Genomic DNA, 16,590 nt, shown 5'->3' with positions numbered 1-16,590 from the left:
TGCAACCGCGGACAACCATCAGCCCGTCTCTGATTAATATCCCCTTTGACAGGCCACTGCTCATCTAATGCATTTCCTGGAGTGACTAGAACTCCTCTCGTCCAGCAAGTAATTTATTTTATCAGCACTCAGAAATATCAAGATGAAGATGGGTCATTACCTTGCCACATAGCCCTATCTTATGAGGATGAATACGAAGAACAGTACCCTTAAGACGAAGATTATCATCTATTCATTGAAGGTGGTAACCCAGATAACTCATCAGAACGAGATTCACCAAATTCTAGAGAAAGACTCATAGAGTTCAACAACTTTGTGAAGACAATCCCTATCTATGAAGGTTTTGAGGATATTTGGAAGCTTGGCTGTTTACAAATCTTCTTTAGATACAGCAAAGAGACCAAAGAGGACATTCAAACCTACTTTGGGAGAGCCAGACACATGTATTTTCCTAGAACATCACCTGATGCTGCCGTTTACTCAATCCATTTTAAAAGACCTGAAAAATGCAGCTACTACACCAACAAGATCAGAAAAGAGAAGCTAGATGAATTCAACAATGTGGTTCGAAGCTTACCTGAAGGAATCACCTTCGCCAGAGCTTGCAAGGACTACATGATTGGCCATTTCTTTTGTGAAAGCAAGAAATCTATTCCCGAGATAGAAGATTTGTTCATTCATGCTAAATAGGGAAAACTATTTGAACACTGCCCAAAATCAAAGATCAAGGTCAGTTTCATATCTCTTGTTCTATTAGAGGTGAAAGATTTAACCGTGTTCTTTGTGATTCTGGAGCTTGTGCTAACATGATGTCCAAAAAAACTGCTTTGAGCCTTGGTATATTAAGCATATACGCAAGACTAGAACATGGATCAACCTAGCTGATGAATCCAGTGAAACACCAAAATGAGTAGTTTATGACATGCCCTTGAGGATTGGAGATTGCATTGTACCTATCAATTTTTACATTTTCAAGACCAAATATGATTTTCATCCGATCATTCTTGGATGGTCTCTCCTAGCGACGTTTTTGGGTTACCGCTGTTCACACCAACGGAATCCACCGCCTGACTTTCTGCACCTCCAAGAATACCTTCAATACAAGGCATCAGCACCTCAATCGCAAGGTCACCTTGAGTGCTCTCTCTCCACACCAAACAGACAGCTCACACCCATTTGTCCAAGTCCACTTTTTCTAAAACCTAGCTTTGGTACCAATTGTTGAGCTTTTCAAACTCATGTCTTACTTTCTATTAGTATGATATTGTTCGCTTTGAACCTAAGTGGCAAAGACTGCACAGATTTTTTTTTGGGTTTTTTTCCAAAAAGCCTCATACTAATTACTTTTGGACATACTTATATACTATATCATCTTGGTATAAATTTCTGATGTGAGACTTGGATTGATATCCCAACAGTGAGTGTGTTGTTTCTAAAGAAATCTTGGATTAAGCTCTGTTGCGACAACTTTACAATGGTGTCAATTATTTGTTATATTATGCTCAGAAGAACAAACCTATATTCTCAAGCCTTTTTGAAAGAAACTGTCGTTCATTTAGGAGTAGGAGTTCTTTTAAAATGTAGGAGAGAGATGATGACTAAGAAGTTGGAGTTTGTGGCCAATTTGAAAGAAACTGGCATTCATTTAGATACATGCATCAGGTATAATTTCCTTATAAAATTTAGTAAAGCTTCAAGTTGTAGACATTATTAATGAGCTTGGGAATTTTTTTTTTTTTTTTTTTTACGATATAAGGCTCAAACAAGATCAAAATTCATGTTGCATGATTCATATATACAATGCCAAGAGAAGTTATGTTTGGTTGTTGATGTAGATGACATTTTCTATATAATTTAAACTTGCTTAAGGACCTGAAACCAGAAGAGAAAAGGACAAAAAAAATTCTGTTATGATTCTTGACGATAGTCACAGAGAGTGTTACTATTTTGTCTGCTTTGGTAATGGTTTTTTTAACCATACTTTGTTATTGTTTCGTGTTATTTTTGGGTTACATTAGATATGTTGATACTTGGTTTGATATGCATCCACGGCCAAGTCACAAGGACAAGCCGATTGTGATAGAAAGCTATCACGTGATGAGTAGCTAGAAACTTCATGGACCTCTGAACTCGGTTTTGACAATTTTGAAGATCCAGTCAGTAATGTAATCCCCTTGAGCTCATCTCATTCATATCTTCCTTGACGCTAGCATATGTATTGCATTTCACACCATGATTTGCTCTTTCATCAAGTGTCACCTTTGAATCATCCCAGAGAAAATACATAAACTTTCTAAGATATGTGTTCATGAACCAAACGTATACTTGGATCGAAATGATGTTGAGAAGCTTAAAGTTGTGATTAAAGTAGTTTCACTTTTTTGGATTTCTATATGAGAAACAAAGTTGTTTCAATGGAATAACGCAGTGTTTGGCCTCTATCTATTCAGTATATCGGGTAAAAGTAATTAATGTTTCTTCAATCTACAATTACCATTTACCAATAAAGGTTAGAATAGATAGGATAATGCATGTTTAAATATTAATATAAAGCTGGAAATAACAAAAACTATTTGCTATAACTGGTGAGACTAAAACTTATTTCGAACATAATACTGGTGATATTGAAATCAATATTCCCAAAGATTTATCAAGAATGATGAAATTTGGGGAATCATTAGCCACTAAAGCTAAACCATAAATTCTTTAAAAAGAGATTTATATTGAGTCAAAAAAACTTGGATGTGGAGATGGTTGATGATCAAATGGTATCATAATTATCAGTTAAGTTTTTGAAAGATTTTTTAAAATAGTACAAAGTGAGAATATCATTGCTTGTATAGTCCAACATTTGGGAACATTGCAAAAATACGATAAATTCAATGTTTCTGTAAATAATTGTTCATTTAATTTCATTTGGGAACAATGTAAAATACGATAAATTTGATGTCTCTGTAAATAATTGTTCATTTAATTTCATTTCTTTGGAAGCGTTGTGAATCTCGCCTTGTGGAAATACAAATTGGTTTTCAGGAACTTGACTTTCTGACATGATTGTGTGCTAATAATCCATGAATTGAGAGAAATTAGCTGGCTAAAACAATTGGAAGTAGCTATTGACAGTTTTCTTATGTTAAGATCTAAGGTGAGTAGTTATTGATAACACCATATTTTGACTACTTTTATGGATCTTAGATGTTTTTCTTATACTTTTTTATTTTTTTTAAGTGTGTTTTATTATGGTTTTCTACTATTTGTAGTTTCAAAACTCTTTTCAAGAAACTTATGTAAAAGCTTTGCAAAATGGATAGAAGACATGATTTTTAACTCAGAGTCAAACCATCAGAAGTCCACCCTCAAATGAAGATCTTATCACCGTCTGATCTAACTCAAATTTTGAGACCTTAAAGATGGAACAGCTAGCTTTCCAGCACACTTGACATCAAGACAATCCAACGGTTCAATCAAAAGTTAAGGAAAGAGCAACATGTCCTGTCAATCAGCCGGCCAGCCTTCCAGACCAAAATGAGTAGATTACGACATTCCCTTGAGGATTGGAGATTGCATTGTACTATCAATTTTTACATTTTCAAGACCAAAGATTATTCGCATCTGATCATTCTTGGATGGTCTCTCCTAGCAACTTCTGGAGCCATCATGGATTGGCCAAACCGGAGGATTTTTTTTTGCCAATGCCGACCAGGACATCTTCTTTAATGTTATTCCTTTTAACAGCAAAGCAGGAAAATGCCCAGCAACATAGGTGTTTGAAGCAGAACTTTGGAGTGATGAAGAACGTGTTAGACAGAACAAAGAGATTTTAAAAAACGACTTATCTTAGGACAAAGTCTTCACTGGACTAAGCCACTCTCAACACCAAGTCGAGCTAAACGACTTAAAACAAAAGCGCTCAATTGAAGGCAACCCATTTAGGTATGTTTTTCTTTAGGATTTTCTTTCTTTTTCTATTGATCTTTTTTTTTCTTAGTTTCAGGTGTTTCTTATAAATAAATAAAAAAGCAAAAAAAACAACAAACCAAGAGAACCAAAAATAAGGATTGGTTCCTAACTGATCGGCCCAGCAGGAACAAAGGAGAAGCAGGATTTGGCCGCAAAAAGTCCATGCGGTCGCATTCAACTAACCTGCAGCCAAGCGGTGTTCGACCCCAGTCCCGAGGAACCACCCACGGCCAACCATACCCACCCTACGGTCGTGTGGCCTGCACCCGCGGCCATTGGTCGTTCACATCACCCTCCGACCCAATTCACCTTATTTTAACTCACAATGCTTCATTCCACCTCATCCACCACTTCCCACCATCTCCAATCACCTTATAGCACCTTCCCGCATCTTCCTGCATCTTTCAGCATCTTCCCGCAACGATCCGGTTTATCCCTGTCAGCATCCCGGTTTGAAGCTCATACATCCTTCATCCACCCCAGCATCATTTGCATCATCAATACCATCCCCTAATGCATTCCACCAACATATGCATCATTCATTTATCCTGCATCCAAGTAAGTTCTCTTTTTTTCTTATCTTTTCTATACATTCATACTCTTTTCTCATCCAAGCTCGATTTTTTTCACACTGAGGACAGTGTGATCTAAGTCTGGGGGAGGATTTCATCTCTTATTAACCTTTTTTTTTATGAGTCCTGCATTATCTGTATTTTTCCTGTTTTCTAAAAAGTTTTTCAAAAATGGTTTTCAAAACAAAATACGTTTTTCAAGAGAATGGTGAACTTGAATCGATGATAGTTGACTGTGTGCTTTTAGACTATTCCCTAGTGACATTCTCATTTGTAGTTGACTGTGTGCTTTTCAAAAACATTTTTCAAAACAAAATACGTTTTTGGTGAACATGATTTGATGATAGTTGAATGTGTACTTTTAGACTATTCCTTAGTGGCATGCTCATTCGTAATTTAGGACTAGACTAGACGGTAGCTAAGCACATTTGAAATGAAGTACCCTAGAGGAATTTGAATGATTTTGATTTAGATGAAGGAATACACTAGTGCTGTTTTATCTGAACTTAACATTGACTTAATTTTCTCATTAAAGCATTAGTTCAGGGAAACAAATCATACATTCAGGATTCTTTTATCCTTTTACCACTTTTTGTTGATCCTGAATGGCTAGTTCCCCAACCTCTTTCAAACCACATGCATTCTTGTTTTTTATTGTCCTATATGCAGATATGTGCAAAAACGTTAGAGAGAAAGAGGATCAACGCAGTTTTCAGTCACTGAAGACGGAGACTTGCGATTTCTGGAATGTTTCAACAAAGGAGAAAGCTTGGTTTGCCTCAGAAAGACTTCAAAACATTGGTATATTTTCGTCCCTTGGACTCTCTTTCTCTTTTAATAAAATGTGTTTCCTTTTTCAAATTAAAAAAAAAGACTAAAAAAAAGGAGAAGAAAAATGAGAAAGGAAATGAAATAAAAACCTTAGAGAATCTAGGATGATCGAATTTTATCTTTGAGACAAGCCCTGGTTCGATTATTTGGAGTTTTTGGAGATCATCTTATCGATTCTCGGAAAAAATCTAAGTCTGGGAGAAGTAGATGTTTACAAAAAAGGAGGAATGATTATGCAACAACACTTGGCAAAAAGAAGTGACTGAAAATTGTGGGCATCAACAGGTCAATTCTCTCTTCCGGTTTTGCATAATATCTAGCATCGTCCAGATCTTCAGGTAACTCTAAACACTCTAACTCCACCACTTAAATAGCCCTCAATACCAATTTCATATACCCTGAATGATGTCTTTCATGAGAAGTTCACACTTTGCACTTAATGAATGTATAAAGCTAGTTGACTGGAATCGACATTTAGATTGTTTAGATTTTGTATGACGGAAAAGTTAACTAATATCTTTTGTGTCTTGGTGAAAATTTTATAGACTAAGTTGCGATTGTTGTACGACCGATGGTCATAGTTTAGAGGTTCATGTCTCTGAGATTTTTGCATTTTCTATTTTTCTTTTCACTTCACCTTGCTTTGATCTTTGCTTTGTTTGAGGACAAAGAAAAGTTTAAATATGTGGGAATTAATAACACCGTATTTTGACCACTTTTATGGATCGTTTTTAAATGTTTTACTTATGCTTTTTAATTTCTTTTAAGTGTTTTATTATGATTTCATACTATTTGTAGTTTCAAACCTCTTTCAAGAAACTTATGTAAAAGCTTTGCAAAATGGATAGAACGTGAATTGTAGCTCAGAGTCAAACCGTCAGAAGTTCACCTTCAAATGAAGATCTTATCACCATCTGATCTAGCTCAAATTTGGATACCTTAATTAAAGATGGAACAACTAGCTTTATAGCACGTAACATCAGGACAATCCAACGGTTCAATCAAAAGTAACAGAAATGACAAGATGTCTAGTCAATCAGCCAGCCAGCCTTCCGGACTGCAGCCAACACTTGTTTTTTCCACGGTCGCCCACTTCCTGACCACGGAGAATCAACGTCCAGACCCAAGAATACCACTTTCAAGCCCATTCGATTTCTCTCTTCAAGAAAAGCCTAAGTGACGTCCAAAAATGACTTGAAGAACTATAAAGTGTGTTATGCTATTGTTAGAATTATGTTCCTTGTTCTTCGTACTTTTAGTTTTTAGGTTTATGGTGATAGAGATCTATCTCTTGAACCCTCTTTTTTTCTTCTTCAATATCGATTTTAATACAGATTTTCAATTCAAAGTTTCTGCTTTCTTTAATCATGTATGAATAGTTTATTTGTTGGGTTTAAAATTATTTTTGATGGGGATCATATATGTTTGATGAGGATTACATGAGCTATTAAGTCAAATCGTAGAACTTTTTCTTCTAAACTTATTTTTAATGCATGAGAAAAGCATCATGAACTATAATCTGATTTATGTTCTTAGTGTTGTGAAAGTTTTCACTAGGGGCCAAATCTAGTTTGAGAAGAGCAATTCTGCCATAGGAGACAAAAGTTATCTATGGGCGAGTTGTGAATGTAGATGAATCTAGTGCAAAATTGCGTACATCTGTGGCCGGGGCCAGAGACAAAATCTACTGATCAGGATCTTAGATGAAAGTTGGTTATGATCACGACAGTGACGTAGTCATACCTTCATGCTCGAGTTTTAAAAGTTTTCGCTAGGATATTTATATTACTTTTTAGCAAGGTTATGAATCGTTTATACCCCGGTGATATTTCCCTGACAACCCAACATCTCGTTTTCATAAGTTTTAAACCAATCAACTTTCTAGATTTTTACGTTAAGTCATTTTTACATCCCAACCAAATTTCTTAGAGTCTTAGCATTAGGTCATTTTTTATTTTTAATCGATTTTTTCTTTTCCCATGTACGTTTTTAGTGACACCCAAAACCCTTTTATAAATATCGATTAGTTCTAAACTTCCTTGTTCAATCTCTTTCAAAAAGTTTTTGCAGAAGATATACTATTTCCCTGTGGATTCGATCCCTGAATACTACAATCAATTTTTTGTGCACTGGTGGCTTTAATTGATTCTTTTTGGGGTAAAACTTATTCTCGTACTCACAACCACATCAGTTATTGATCTTAAAGATTGGAGCGAACACTTCTAACATTTATTATATGGTTAAATGCAAATTCCTTTTGAGATTCTAACATTAGTTTGTGACTGAACAATCTAGGAGCTGAGAGAAACTGGCTGGACTAAACCATTTGGATAAATTCTTTCATAATCGATGCTGTGAGACTTGGACAGCAAATCTCTGGTCTGAGATATATGGTAGTAAAAATAGACTGTATGCTGAGTTTGACTGTTGATGGCTACTCTAGCAATAAGTATCTTAATTTGTGAATTCTGATTGAAACAATGTGCCAACTATGGTGTTGATAATAATGATGGAATCTTTAAGAATCTTTGGCTCTCTGTTTTGTAGCCTTAAAAAAGGTTTTTAAAAGAATTCCAAGGTTTGCTGGATCTCTGGAGGGGCAAAGAAATCTGCCTGCACGAAAGAAGATAAAATACATCTTTATCAGCTGGCCAAAATTATAAGTTACGAGATTATAATATGTGTCATTGTTAACTTAGATCGTGATATATGTTAATATAATAATATAAAATTTTTAATTTTTTAGTTATTTGTTTCAAAAAAGAAAAAATGAATTATGTTTTTTAAAATGAAAACTAATAAAACAGAAAAATGTAAAATAAGAGAAAAAAAACAGACTACAAAATACGAAAAATAGAAAAGACTGTTTATCAAGTTTGTATAAAATAGATCAATTTTGAAATTTCTATTAAAAAAACTAAAATATAATTTGTGGATAAGTTAGCGAGATTTTAATTCAGAATCTAACTATACGGATCATAGTGAGATTAATAATTTTAAAATTTAAATATTTTAATAAATTTTTTGTATCATGCAGGCCTAATCTAGTTTATAATAAAATTGAATGCATACTATAAGTCTACCATTTTCATCTTCACGTGTATTTATGTTGAATACATCTTTTGGTATTATTGTAGCCTCTAATAACTTTTTACTTGAAAATCTAGTGATAACATTTGTTTTACTGACAGTTGGACATCGGAGACTTGAAGAACAACGAAACACCAAAATTGAAAATCCTAATCCTAGTTGATCGATTCATCTGATCGTCTTCGCCACTTCAAGAACCCTACCTTCTGCTCTAGTTTTGTCAAGCAGGCCGACAAGAATCAGTTTTCCTGTTTTCACCTTATTAACATGCTGAAATCTTTACATGAGCTCTAGTGTTCCACCATTACGACATCACAGTTTTATGATTAATTGTGAAAAAGAACTTTACCTCTCATCTTTAACTGAACCTTGCTGGATTGTGAACAAGTAAGCGCAGTGGCTTCTACTTTTGGACATTTTATCTCTACCATCTTTGTTAAACTGATAACATTCTTCAAGATGACTCTCAATCAGTTATAGCTTATTGGTCAGCTTGCTGTAGCATATCCATAGTCTCATAATCTAAAATGGCAAGAGCTGTACATGTTGCTACTAACGTATTGATATCCTCTAAAAGAAAGGACGTTACATTCCTATCTTTGGATTACATACGAGAAGAAGGAAACGGGTGTGCCAATTTGTGTCTACAATACTACTACAAACAACTACAAATATTACAAGGCCAGACTATGCTTCGTCACTTCCATTTTGGTGAGAAGCCCTCTCATCTCTTCCTCCATTCTCATCCTCATTTCATAAAACTCTCTCTGCCCTCTCTCCATTGCCTCCAGCTCCTCCTGCATCCTCCCCCTTCTCTCCTCTGCCTCGTCCATACTCAGCTTCCCAATTCTCCTCTTGTACTCCTCTTCTATCTTCTCCTTTTTTGCTATTGCTATTCGTTTCAGCCCATCTGCTTCTCTTCTTGCATCATCTGCCCGCCCTTGGAACATCTCTGCCTCTGCTTGCTTCATTCTCACGATGCTCTCTAGTTCTTCGAAACGAGGTTCTTTTGGTAATGATCCCTTTACCATTCCCGTCCCCACTCCACATATTTCACCTTGTCTCTCTCTGTGGAACGCACTAACTACACTTGCTGACCTTTTAATCTGATGGTCCGGTTTATCTGAGCAGACCGACCTCAGCCACGCCGTGTCCAGACTTGGGCTTCCCCTCTCATGCCTAGGTTTTGGCTGTTCGTATCTGAACGGTGCACAAGTTTCACCAGGAGCAGAGGTGGAATCACAGTCTGCCATCACCAAGCAAAGTATTGAACCAGTTATGATCAGCAATGACCATTTTTCACAATAGCTAATGACCATTTTTCACAATAGCTATATAAAAGGACACATAAAACAGACAAGGTTCACAATTCAAAAAATTATACGCACCTGAAATGAAACCCAATATCCGATTGCAAGCTTCAGAAAGGTCTATCAATTTACTCTTCAACCTTGCTAAGATTGCATCAGCAGCTTGTCTCAGTTGTTTCCCTCTTAAGTCTTTGCTTGATGAAAATATCTTACTGACATACTCTAGTTCCTTGCAGAAACGCTCGAATTTCCATTCTCTGGCAAAATTCAGAAACACTTCTTTGACAAAGCCAAACATCTCTGAGGGATGCTCACAAGCGACACAATGGAATTGCATCTCAGTCATTCCTGGAGCACCAGAAGCATTGATCCCATTTCGCATGAAAGACTTTTGTATCGCACAATCCGTGTGGCACCAGTGAAGACACACATCACACCCAACCCAGCTACATGTGTTTGATGCCATATCAAAATTTGAGCACACAAGACACATGCAGGCACTACAAAATCCATCCTTCCTTGAACAAACCCTGCAATCGCATTCATCCACAGGCACAAGAATCCCACAAGAAAGATTTTTGCATCTCATGTTCATGTAGATCTCAGCTAAATGGGTAGAAGAGATGCTGTTGTTGTCCAGCTGAAGGAAATCAGAATGTCCAGTTTTTAGTGCGACCAAGATCTCCAACTGAGCACGATGAGATTTTGTAAGCAATTCCAATGTTATATCAGTCCTGTGCTGTAGAGCATCTTGAAAAACACAAAGTTTTACATTCTTATCCATGTTCATCATTATCAGTCGTATGTTTTCCTTCAGCCTAATTATGTATCTAGTGGGCATCTCATGAAATCTCTTGGTCACCACATGCATAGGATCAGAGAGAATGTATTTTATGACTCTCTCAACAGAATCATCCCCACCAGTTTCCTGGCCACTTATCCAGGAGATGCTACCATCGAAAAAGTCCTTCGCTTTTTTCTTATCAACATGAAACTTTGAATCATTTTCAAGAGAACTGGTTCTTGGAGATGCTGATTTAACATCAACACTTTTTTGGAAACTCAATTGTTTTTCAAGGCTATTTACTGCATTAGAGCTCTTATCGGTCAATCTAAGATGCTCTTCATCAGCTTGGCCCGGAATTAAAATGCCTTTCATTGTGTGAGGATGAACTGAACCATTTCCATTTTCCATCAGCTTTTGATAGACTGTATTCTCGTTGTACCTTGAATCGTTATGAGACAGAGCCTGCCAATCTATACCTTGAAATATAGGCCGGCTATGAACTGACTGCTCATTATCTCCAATATTTTGATTCAACGAACAGCTTGGGTTATGATTAAACGAACGAGAACCTGAAAAGGACATAGACATGGTGAAGCCATCGGAATTGGTACAAAAAGTATCTGTCAAAGAGCGAACACTTCCAGAACGGGCTGGTGAACCCAGAGGCTGATTAGTATCTTGGCCACCAATTGGCAACAATACATCTGGTAGGCTAAGTGATAGATCCAGCGGCTCCAACAACAACTTCTCATCCTTTGGCTTGTTGACAATCGACTGCTCTGTTTTATTTGTTTTTCTAACCGGAGAACTAGAAAACAGTTCAAACCCTCTGATACTTGGTCCTCCGAAGTTATCTTCATCTTTATCCCTGTCAGTAAGATCCTCAGATTTTCCTTCAGACAAGACAGCATTTTCATGTAACAGAGCAATTGGGACATCCAAATTTTTGCCCTTATCCTCGCATTTGTGGATGGAGCTATCTGATACAATGCTAATGTATTTAGCAGGCGATATATTTCCTAGAGTGTTTTCCTCAACACATACCAGGGCTTCAACTTCTGCTTTGTTGGCATTACCATCACTACCCTTCACTCGCTTAAGCTCTTCTGACTGAAACCCTTCGGGAACAGCTGGGAAAAGACTTTCTTCCAACCTCACTTCATGGTTCACTTTATATTCCTCTACCCTATCACCTTTATCATCGAACGCAACTGTAATCGCATTGACAACAGCAGTGTTTCTGTCATCTCTAAGCTCTTGTTCACTAGCCAAAGTTGTATCATTCACGTTGCTTTGAGAAGTAGGCATGCTCTCAGTCGCATGCTCAGGCACATTTTCTCCTATTTCAACACTTTTTCTATCTATTATACTCTCAGCCGTTTTCGTTTCCCTATTACCACCAATATGACTGACTTCCTTGTTAACTTCAGTTTCGGCTTTTCTTAATTTATCATCAAACTCACCGTTTCTTTTAGTGTTCTGGAAGCTACTATCGATCCTTTCTTTCTTTTGGTCTTCACTGTCATGTGTGGTATGAGCAGCCTCAGATGCAGCCTCTAGTTGAGGCTCAGGCTCCAGCTCTCCTTCCTCCATCTCGTTGCTACTGCTTCTACTACCCTTACCCTGCACTTCTTCCTCGCTTTTCTTCACAACATTTCCAACACTCTTGGACTGCTCACTCCCAGAATCTTTGGACCAAGTCGGAGAAGCCAGAGATTTGGATCTAGACCTGAAATTTCTCGAATCCATTTTCAATTTTGATTGGTCATTACCAGAGTCTCTAGACCAAGTAGGGGACTTGACACTCCTTTCCCTCTCTCCATCCCTTAATCTCAAAGAAAGCCCTCCCCTTTCTCTGTCTCGGTCATCCCTGCCAAAATCATTCCCTAGACCACCAAACCTCCTCCAAGAAGAAACACTAGCTTCCCTTTTAGGCCTCTCCCTCTCGGAACGGAATCCCTTTGGAAAAGCCCTCCTTGAGAAACAAGTGCTCTCAGATCGATGTAGCCTATCCTCTCTGTACCGGACATCAGGTTCTTTCCTTCGATTGTTATCAAAGTCACGACTGAATCGCCTATGGGACAAACCCCTTGAGAAACTGGCATCATCACTGGATAAAAAAGGCTGGCGGTCACGGTCGTATCTGGCAGGGGATATGGGTCCTCTGCGACTGGAGGACTTGTGGAAGAAACCTCGATGGGAGGAAGAGGCTGTGCGGTCAGAGTTTAGAGGTTCTCCGTCAATATTCTTATCATTGTAGGAATCAAGGTCGTCGCTGCTGGATCTTAGTCGTTTCATCTTTTAAAGTTGCGATTAGAATACGCTACAATATGAAATCGTAAGAATCCAGGAAAGAGAGCAAGTTAAGTTTTTTCTTTTAATTTTTGAAAATTGGGAAATGAAGAGGTAATCGGATAAAACGTACAAGAGGACAAAGGAATAAGAGAGTACCTGGAGATTTGGGGAAAAAGAGAGCTTCAAAGTCTTCTAACAGATGACCATAACCCAAAGTAAAATAACGAGTTCGGTAATCAGAAACCACGAAAATTCGAAACCAAACCATCGAAAGTAATGAGGAAGAAGAAGGGTAAACGTTTTTTTTTTCCAACAAAAATAAAAGATAATTAATTATTAAAAATCTTATTTAGGTAGGGGGGCCATGGCGGGATGTGAAAAATTCAACGCTATTGACCAAATTTTCATTATTTTCTGCTTTTTTTTTTTACTATAGTCCTATTTATTATTTTAATTTTTTTGTAGTGCTGTTCATTGTTTAAAATAAACTTTGGATAGTCAGAATTTTACAGTCCAATTTACGATTAAAAACACATTCTTTAGGTAGTGGGGCCATGGCGGGATGTGAAAAATTCAACGCCATTGACCAAATTTTCATTATTTTCTGCTATTTCCTTTCTAACATCTTATTTTTACTAGTGTATTGTAAACTTTGGATAGTCGGAATTTTAAAACATATTCTTTAGACAAGAAGAAATAATGCTTGATTCCGTTCGATTTGTATCCATTTTAGTTTTTAAAATTAATTATTTACTTAACAGTACTGTATGTATAGTACCTGTGTTCGAGAAATCGCCCGCTTAGACGATTAATCGGCCGACCAGAGGCAAACCGCCGCGATTTTAAGCTAAACGGTTATCTTAGGCAGATAACCGGGTTTCTTTCGCCTAATACTGATGTATTAAAAAATCGGCGACTTAATTTAAAGTCGGGGACTTATTAATTGTACTATTAGGGCCCAATAACAGGCCCAACAAGAGTTGAACGCGTACAGAATGTGATATGAGATTTCAGTATGGATGGTTAATCCTAATTGTTTAGAAGATGAAGACTCTTATTTATAGTGCAGCTTCCCCTTCTCAATTATCCAAGTTTGTCGATGTGGGACAAATCAAAAGACCTACTTTTAAAAAAATTAAAATCTATTAAATATATTTTAATTTATTCATGACAAAGCCATAAAATATTCATCATTGCAACAATCAACATTTCATTTCAAAACTAGGATCAAACTCTTTCTAGTATGCACGACGCTGGTAAAGCATCTGAAGATCATTGCAATGGTTGCAGGTCCAAGGAACCAGATAAGGGTCTAAACAATATGTATGTATTCGCCGGAGATTGCAGAGGTGGCATCTGATGAGAAGATCCTCTGGCTCACTGAGGTAACATCTGCTGCAAGCTGAGGCTCGAGACTGCAGAAAAGCATAAACAAGAAGAAAGTTGTTGCAATCAAGAACAAGACCACATGGAAACTCAAGACTCTCGGTTCCTTTCATGAGAGAGAGAGAGAGAGATGACTGTACCAGTGGATTGAAACCTTGTCTATCTTCTTCAGGGAGTACTACAAGAGTGTTGTTTGTTGAAGATGGGTCAGGGACTGTTTGTGAATATATATTTTGATCGGAAGATCCAGCGTCTTCTATCTTTGTGATGGTGATGAAGCTGGACTTGCACAATGGACATGTTGTCTTCTTTCTTTCTGAAACCTGCAGATACATATCATAGTTGCATCATGATTCATGACAATGTCCTGATTTTAGGAGTTATATTGGAAGGTTTAGTAGGAGGAGATAACTCACCAAACGGTCTACCCATGTCTGGATGCATGAATAACAAAACCTGTGGCCACAAGGGAGAATGCCTCTAGTGGAACTGAACTCGGTCCAGCATATGATACAAGAAACCTGCGCGGAAACCATCTTAGATGCTTCTGTCTCTTCTTCTCGTGAATCGGGTTTGTCGAAGTTTAATTCATCATCTTGCGGTTTTCTCTCTGCGCTAGATGTTTTCGGGCGTTTAAAAACAGCTGTGTGATTCCAATGCTCAGACTCCTCTATTTCATCTACATCCCAGTTTTGTATTTCAGAGCCTCCAGTATGTGGAAGAGCTGATGTTTCTCCTGGTTCTAAAACCCATTCCCTCACATTTTCATCATTAGGCTCTCTAGGATCCTGAGTCTTGTTTCGGTTCTCATCAGAATTGTCAAGACAGTCATCATCAGATTCAAGGTCGATAAGGTTTCTGTAAGAACGTTTCTTTACTAACCGCCTCTTTCCTTTCCCTGAAGATTCCGCCACGCTTGTGTTTTCCTTGTCTTCAAAAATATTGCTCGGCCTCTTTGTTCTTAATCGCACTGAGTGTCTGTTTGATACTGTATTTTTCTGAAAAGCAACAAGGGAGCTCAGAGATAGGAAAAACAAACACCAAACATATTATACCATAAACAGAACAGCAATGCAAGTAAGCATCTTTTATTCGAGCTGGTTTAAATGCTTCTTTCCACAGTGACCACCTATAGCTAATTTTGGTGGCTATAACACAATATGGAAACCAGACCTGATGGAAATATGCTAGTACCACCTCGCTCTCTCAAATCATACAGAAACTATGCGAAACAACAAGGCTATTCTGATCTTAGACAGTATGTAAGCATACAACACAAAAACGTTTGTACTATTACTAAATTCAATGAAAAATAAACTGAAAGGGTGGAAGATATAAAAGCAGTAAAAGCCGTAGGCTTGGTTTGCATGTAAGCAAATAGATAATAAAAGAACAAGAATTACCTCTTTCAACAAGACAGAGTCCATCCAAGTGGCAAGCTCAGAAGTGGATCCAGTCCTGCTTTCTTGACCATTACCAAAGTATTTATCAAAAGTGTCAGCAGCCTTATTCACTTTCTTAGTAACTTTAGTTTCCTCAGGAAGTTCAATCATCAAAGGTCCAACCTCTTCCCCACTGAAAAATTTACTCTTTATCAATCATCTTTCAAGAACCGAGAAAGAAGAAGACCGAACAAAACAACAATAAGCAAACCTTTCAGACATGTAAGGCGCCTCGGGGACTCGTCTCCCTTCCCTAATGCATTCTTCCACCCATTGATGATTTACAACTTTTATATCAAATTTCTTAGCAAGATCGTACTTTTTGCCCTCGAATTTCCAACACACCTACACACATACAAAAGGGCATGGCTTTGTTTCTCCTTAATAGTCGATCGCATAAGAAAAACAGGAGGATTTTACACGAACCAAATGTGTAATGGATCTTGACATTGCCCCTACATAACTCGCTCCAGAATGGGAGATAAGCTTGATGAGCTTGAACCTCTCAGCGCCATGATAACCACTAACAGTTGCAACCACATTTTCCATACCTACAAAACCAAAGCTACAGAAATCTGATTGACAATCTGGGGATGGAACGAACGGAAAGATTCGCTAAACCCTAAAACTTAAATCTAGTTAAGTAAACCAAGTTACAGAAATTGAGAGATAAAAAAAAAAAACCCTGTTATGTAAATCGAATTTGATATGAAACCCTAGAGATTGCGATTTCTTTATTCTAGCGGAATTACCTGGTCGAATTGATACGAATTGGCGGCAAATTTCGCAGATGTCTCTTCGTTTGCCTCTGTTCTTCCCTCTTTCTCTCAGGTCTGTAAATATTAAAGACGAAAAACAATTGGAGAGCAAATGACTGAAGGAGGAAGCGAAATTAGATGTGACTCTGGCGGGAATTT

At 37.4% G+C, this 16,590-nt stretch overlaps 2 protein-coding genes across 4 annotated transcripts; both read right to left on the bottom strand.

Annotated features, from left to right (window-relative positions):
• Positions 1–8,930: 8,930 nt before the first annotated feature.
• Positions 8,931–13,876, bottom strand: LOC18008938 (protein OBERON 4). Of its 2 annotated transcripts, XM_006391420.2 has the most exons (4): positions 13,624–13,876; positions 13,002–13,037; positions 9,842–12,873; positions 9,128–9,699 (listed from the first exon to the last, which is right to left on the bottom strand). In XM_006391420.2, the coding sequence occupies exons 3-4, from the start codon at positions 12,846–12,848 to the stop codon at positions 9,128–9,130; spliced, it is 3,579 nt and encodes a 1,192-aa protein (XP_006391482.1). In that variant the 5' UTR covers positions 12,849–12,873; positions 13,002–13,037; positions 13,624–13,876. The 2 variants fall into 2 exon arrangements, with proteins under 2 accessions (XP_024010608.1, XP_006391482.1); XM_024154840.1 differs by lacking the exons at positions 13,002–13,037; positions 13,624–13,876 and having other exon boundaries at positions 8,931–9,699; positions 9,842–12,848.
• A 207-nt stretch (positions 13,877–14,083) lies between these two features.
• On the bottom strand, positions 14,084–16,532 carry LOC18008672. 2 transcript variants are annotated; one of them, XM_024155195.1, is made up of 7 exons: positions 16,426–16,532; positions 16,100–16,238; positions 15,885–16,018; positions 15,635–15,806; positions 14,648–15,229; positions 14,372–14,554; positions 14,084–14,260 (listed from the first exon to the last, which is right to left on the bottom strand). In XM_024155195.1, exons 2-7 carry the CDS (start codon positions 16,220–16,222, stop codon positions 14,084–14,086), a joined length of 1,371 nt encoding a protein of 456 aa, XP_024010963.1. In that variant the 5' UTR covers positions 16,223–16,238; positions 16,426–16,532. The 2 variants fall into 2 exon arrangements, with proteins under 2 accessions (XP_024010963.1, XP_006391481.1); XM_006391419.2 differs by having other exon boundaries at positions 16,100–16,224; positions 16,426–16,498.
• Between the last annotated feature and the right edge of the window lie 58 nt (positions 16,533–16,590).

Source organism: Eutrema salsugineum, unplaced genomic scaffold, assembly GCF_000478725.1.
Source record: "Eutrema salsugineum unplaced genomic scaffold, Eutsalg1_0 scaffold_9, whole genome shotgun sequence".
Taxonomy (NCBI): Eukaryota; Viridiplantae; Streptophyta; class Magnoliopsida; order Brassicales; family Brassicaceae; genus Eutrema; species Eutrema salsugineum.
Note: the sequence above shows the minus strand (reverse complement) of the source record. Positions and strands in the feature narration are given on the sequence as shown.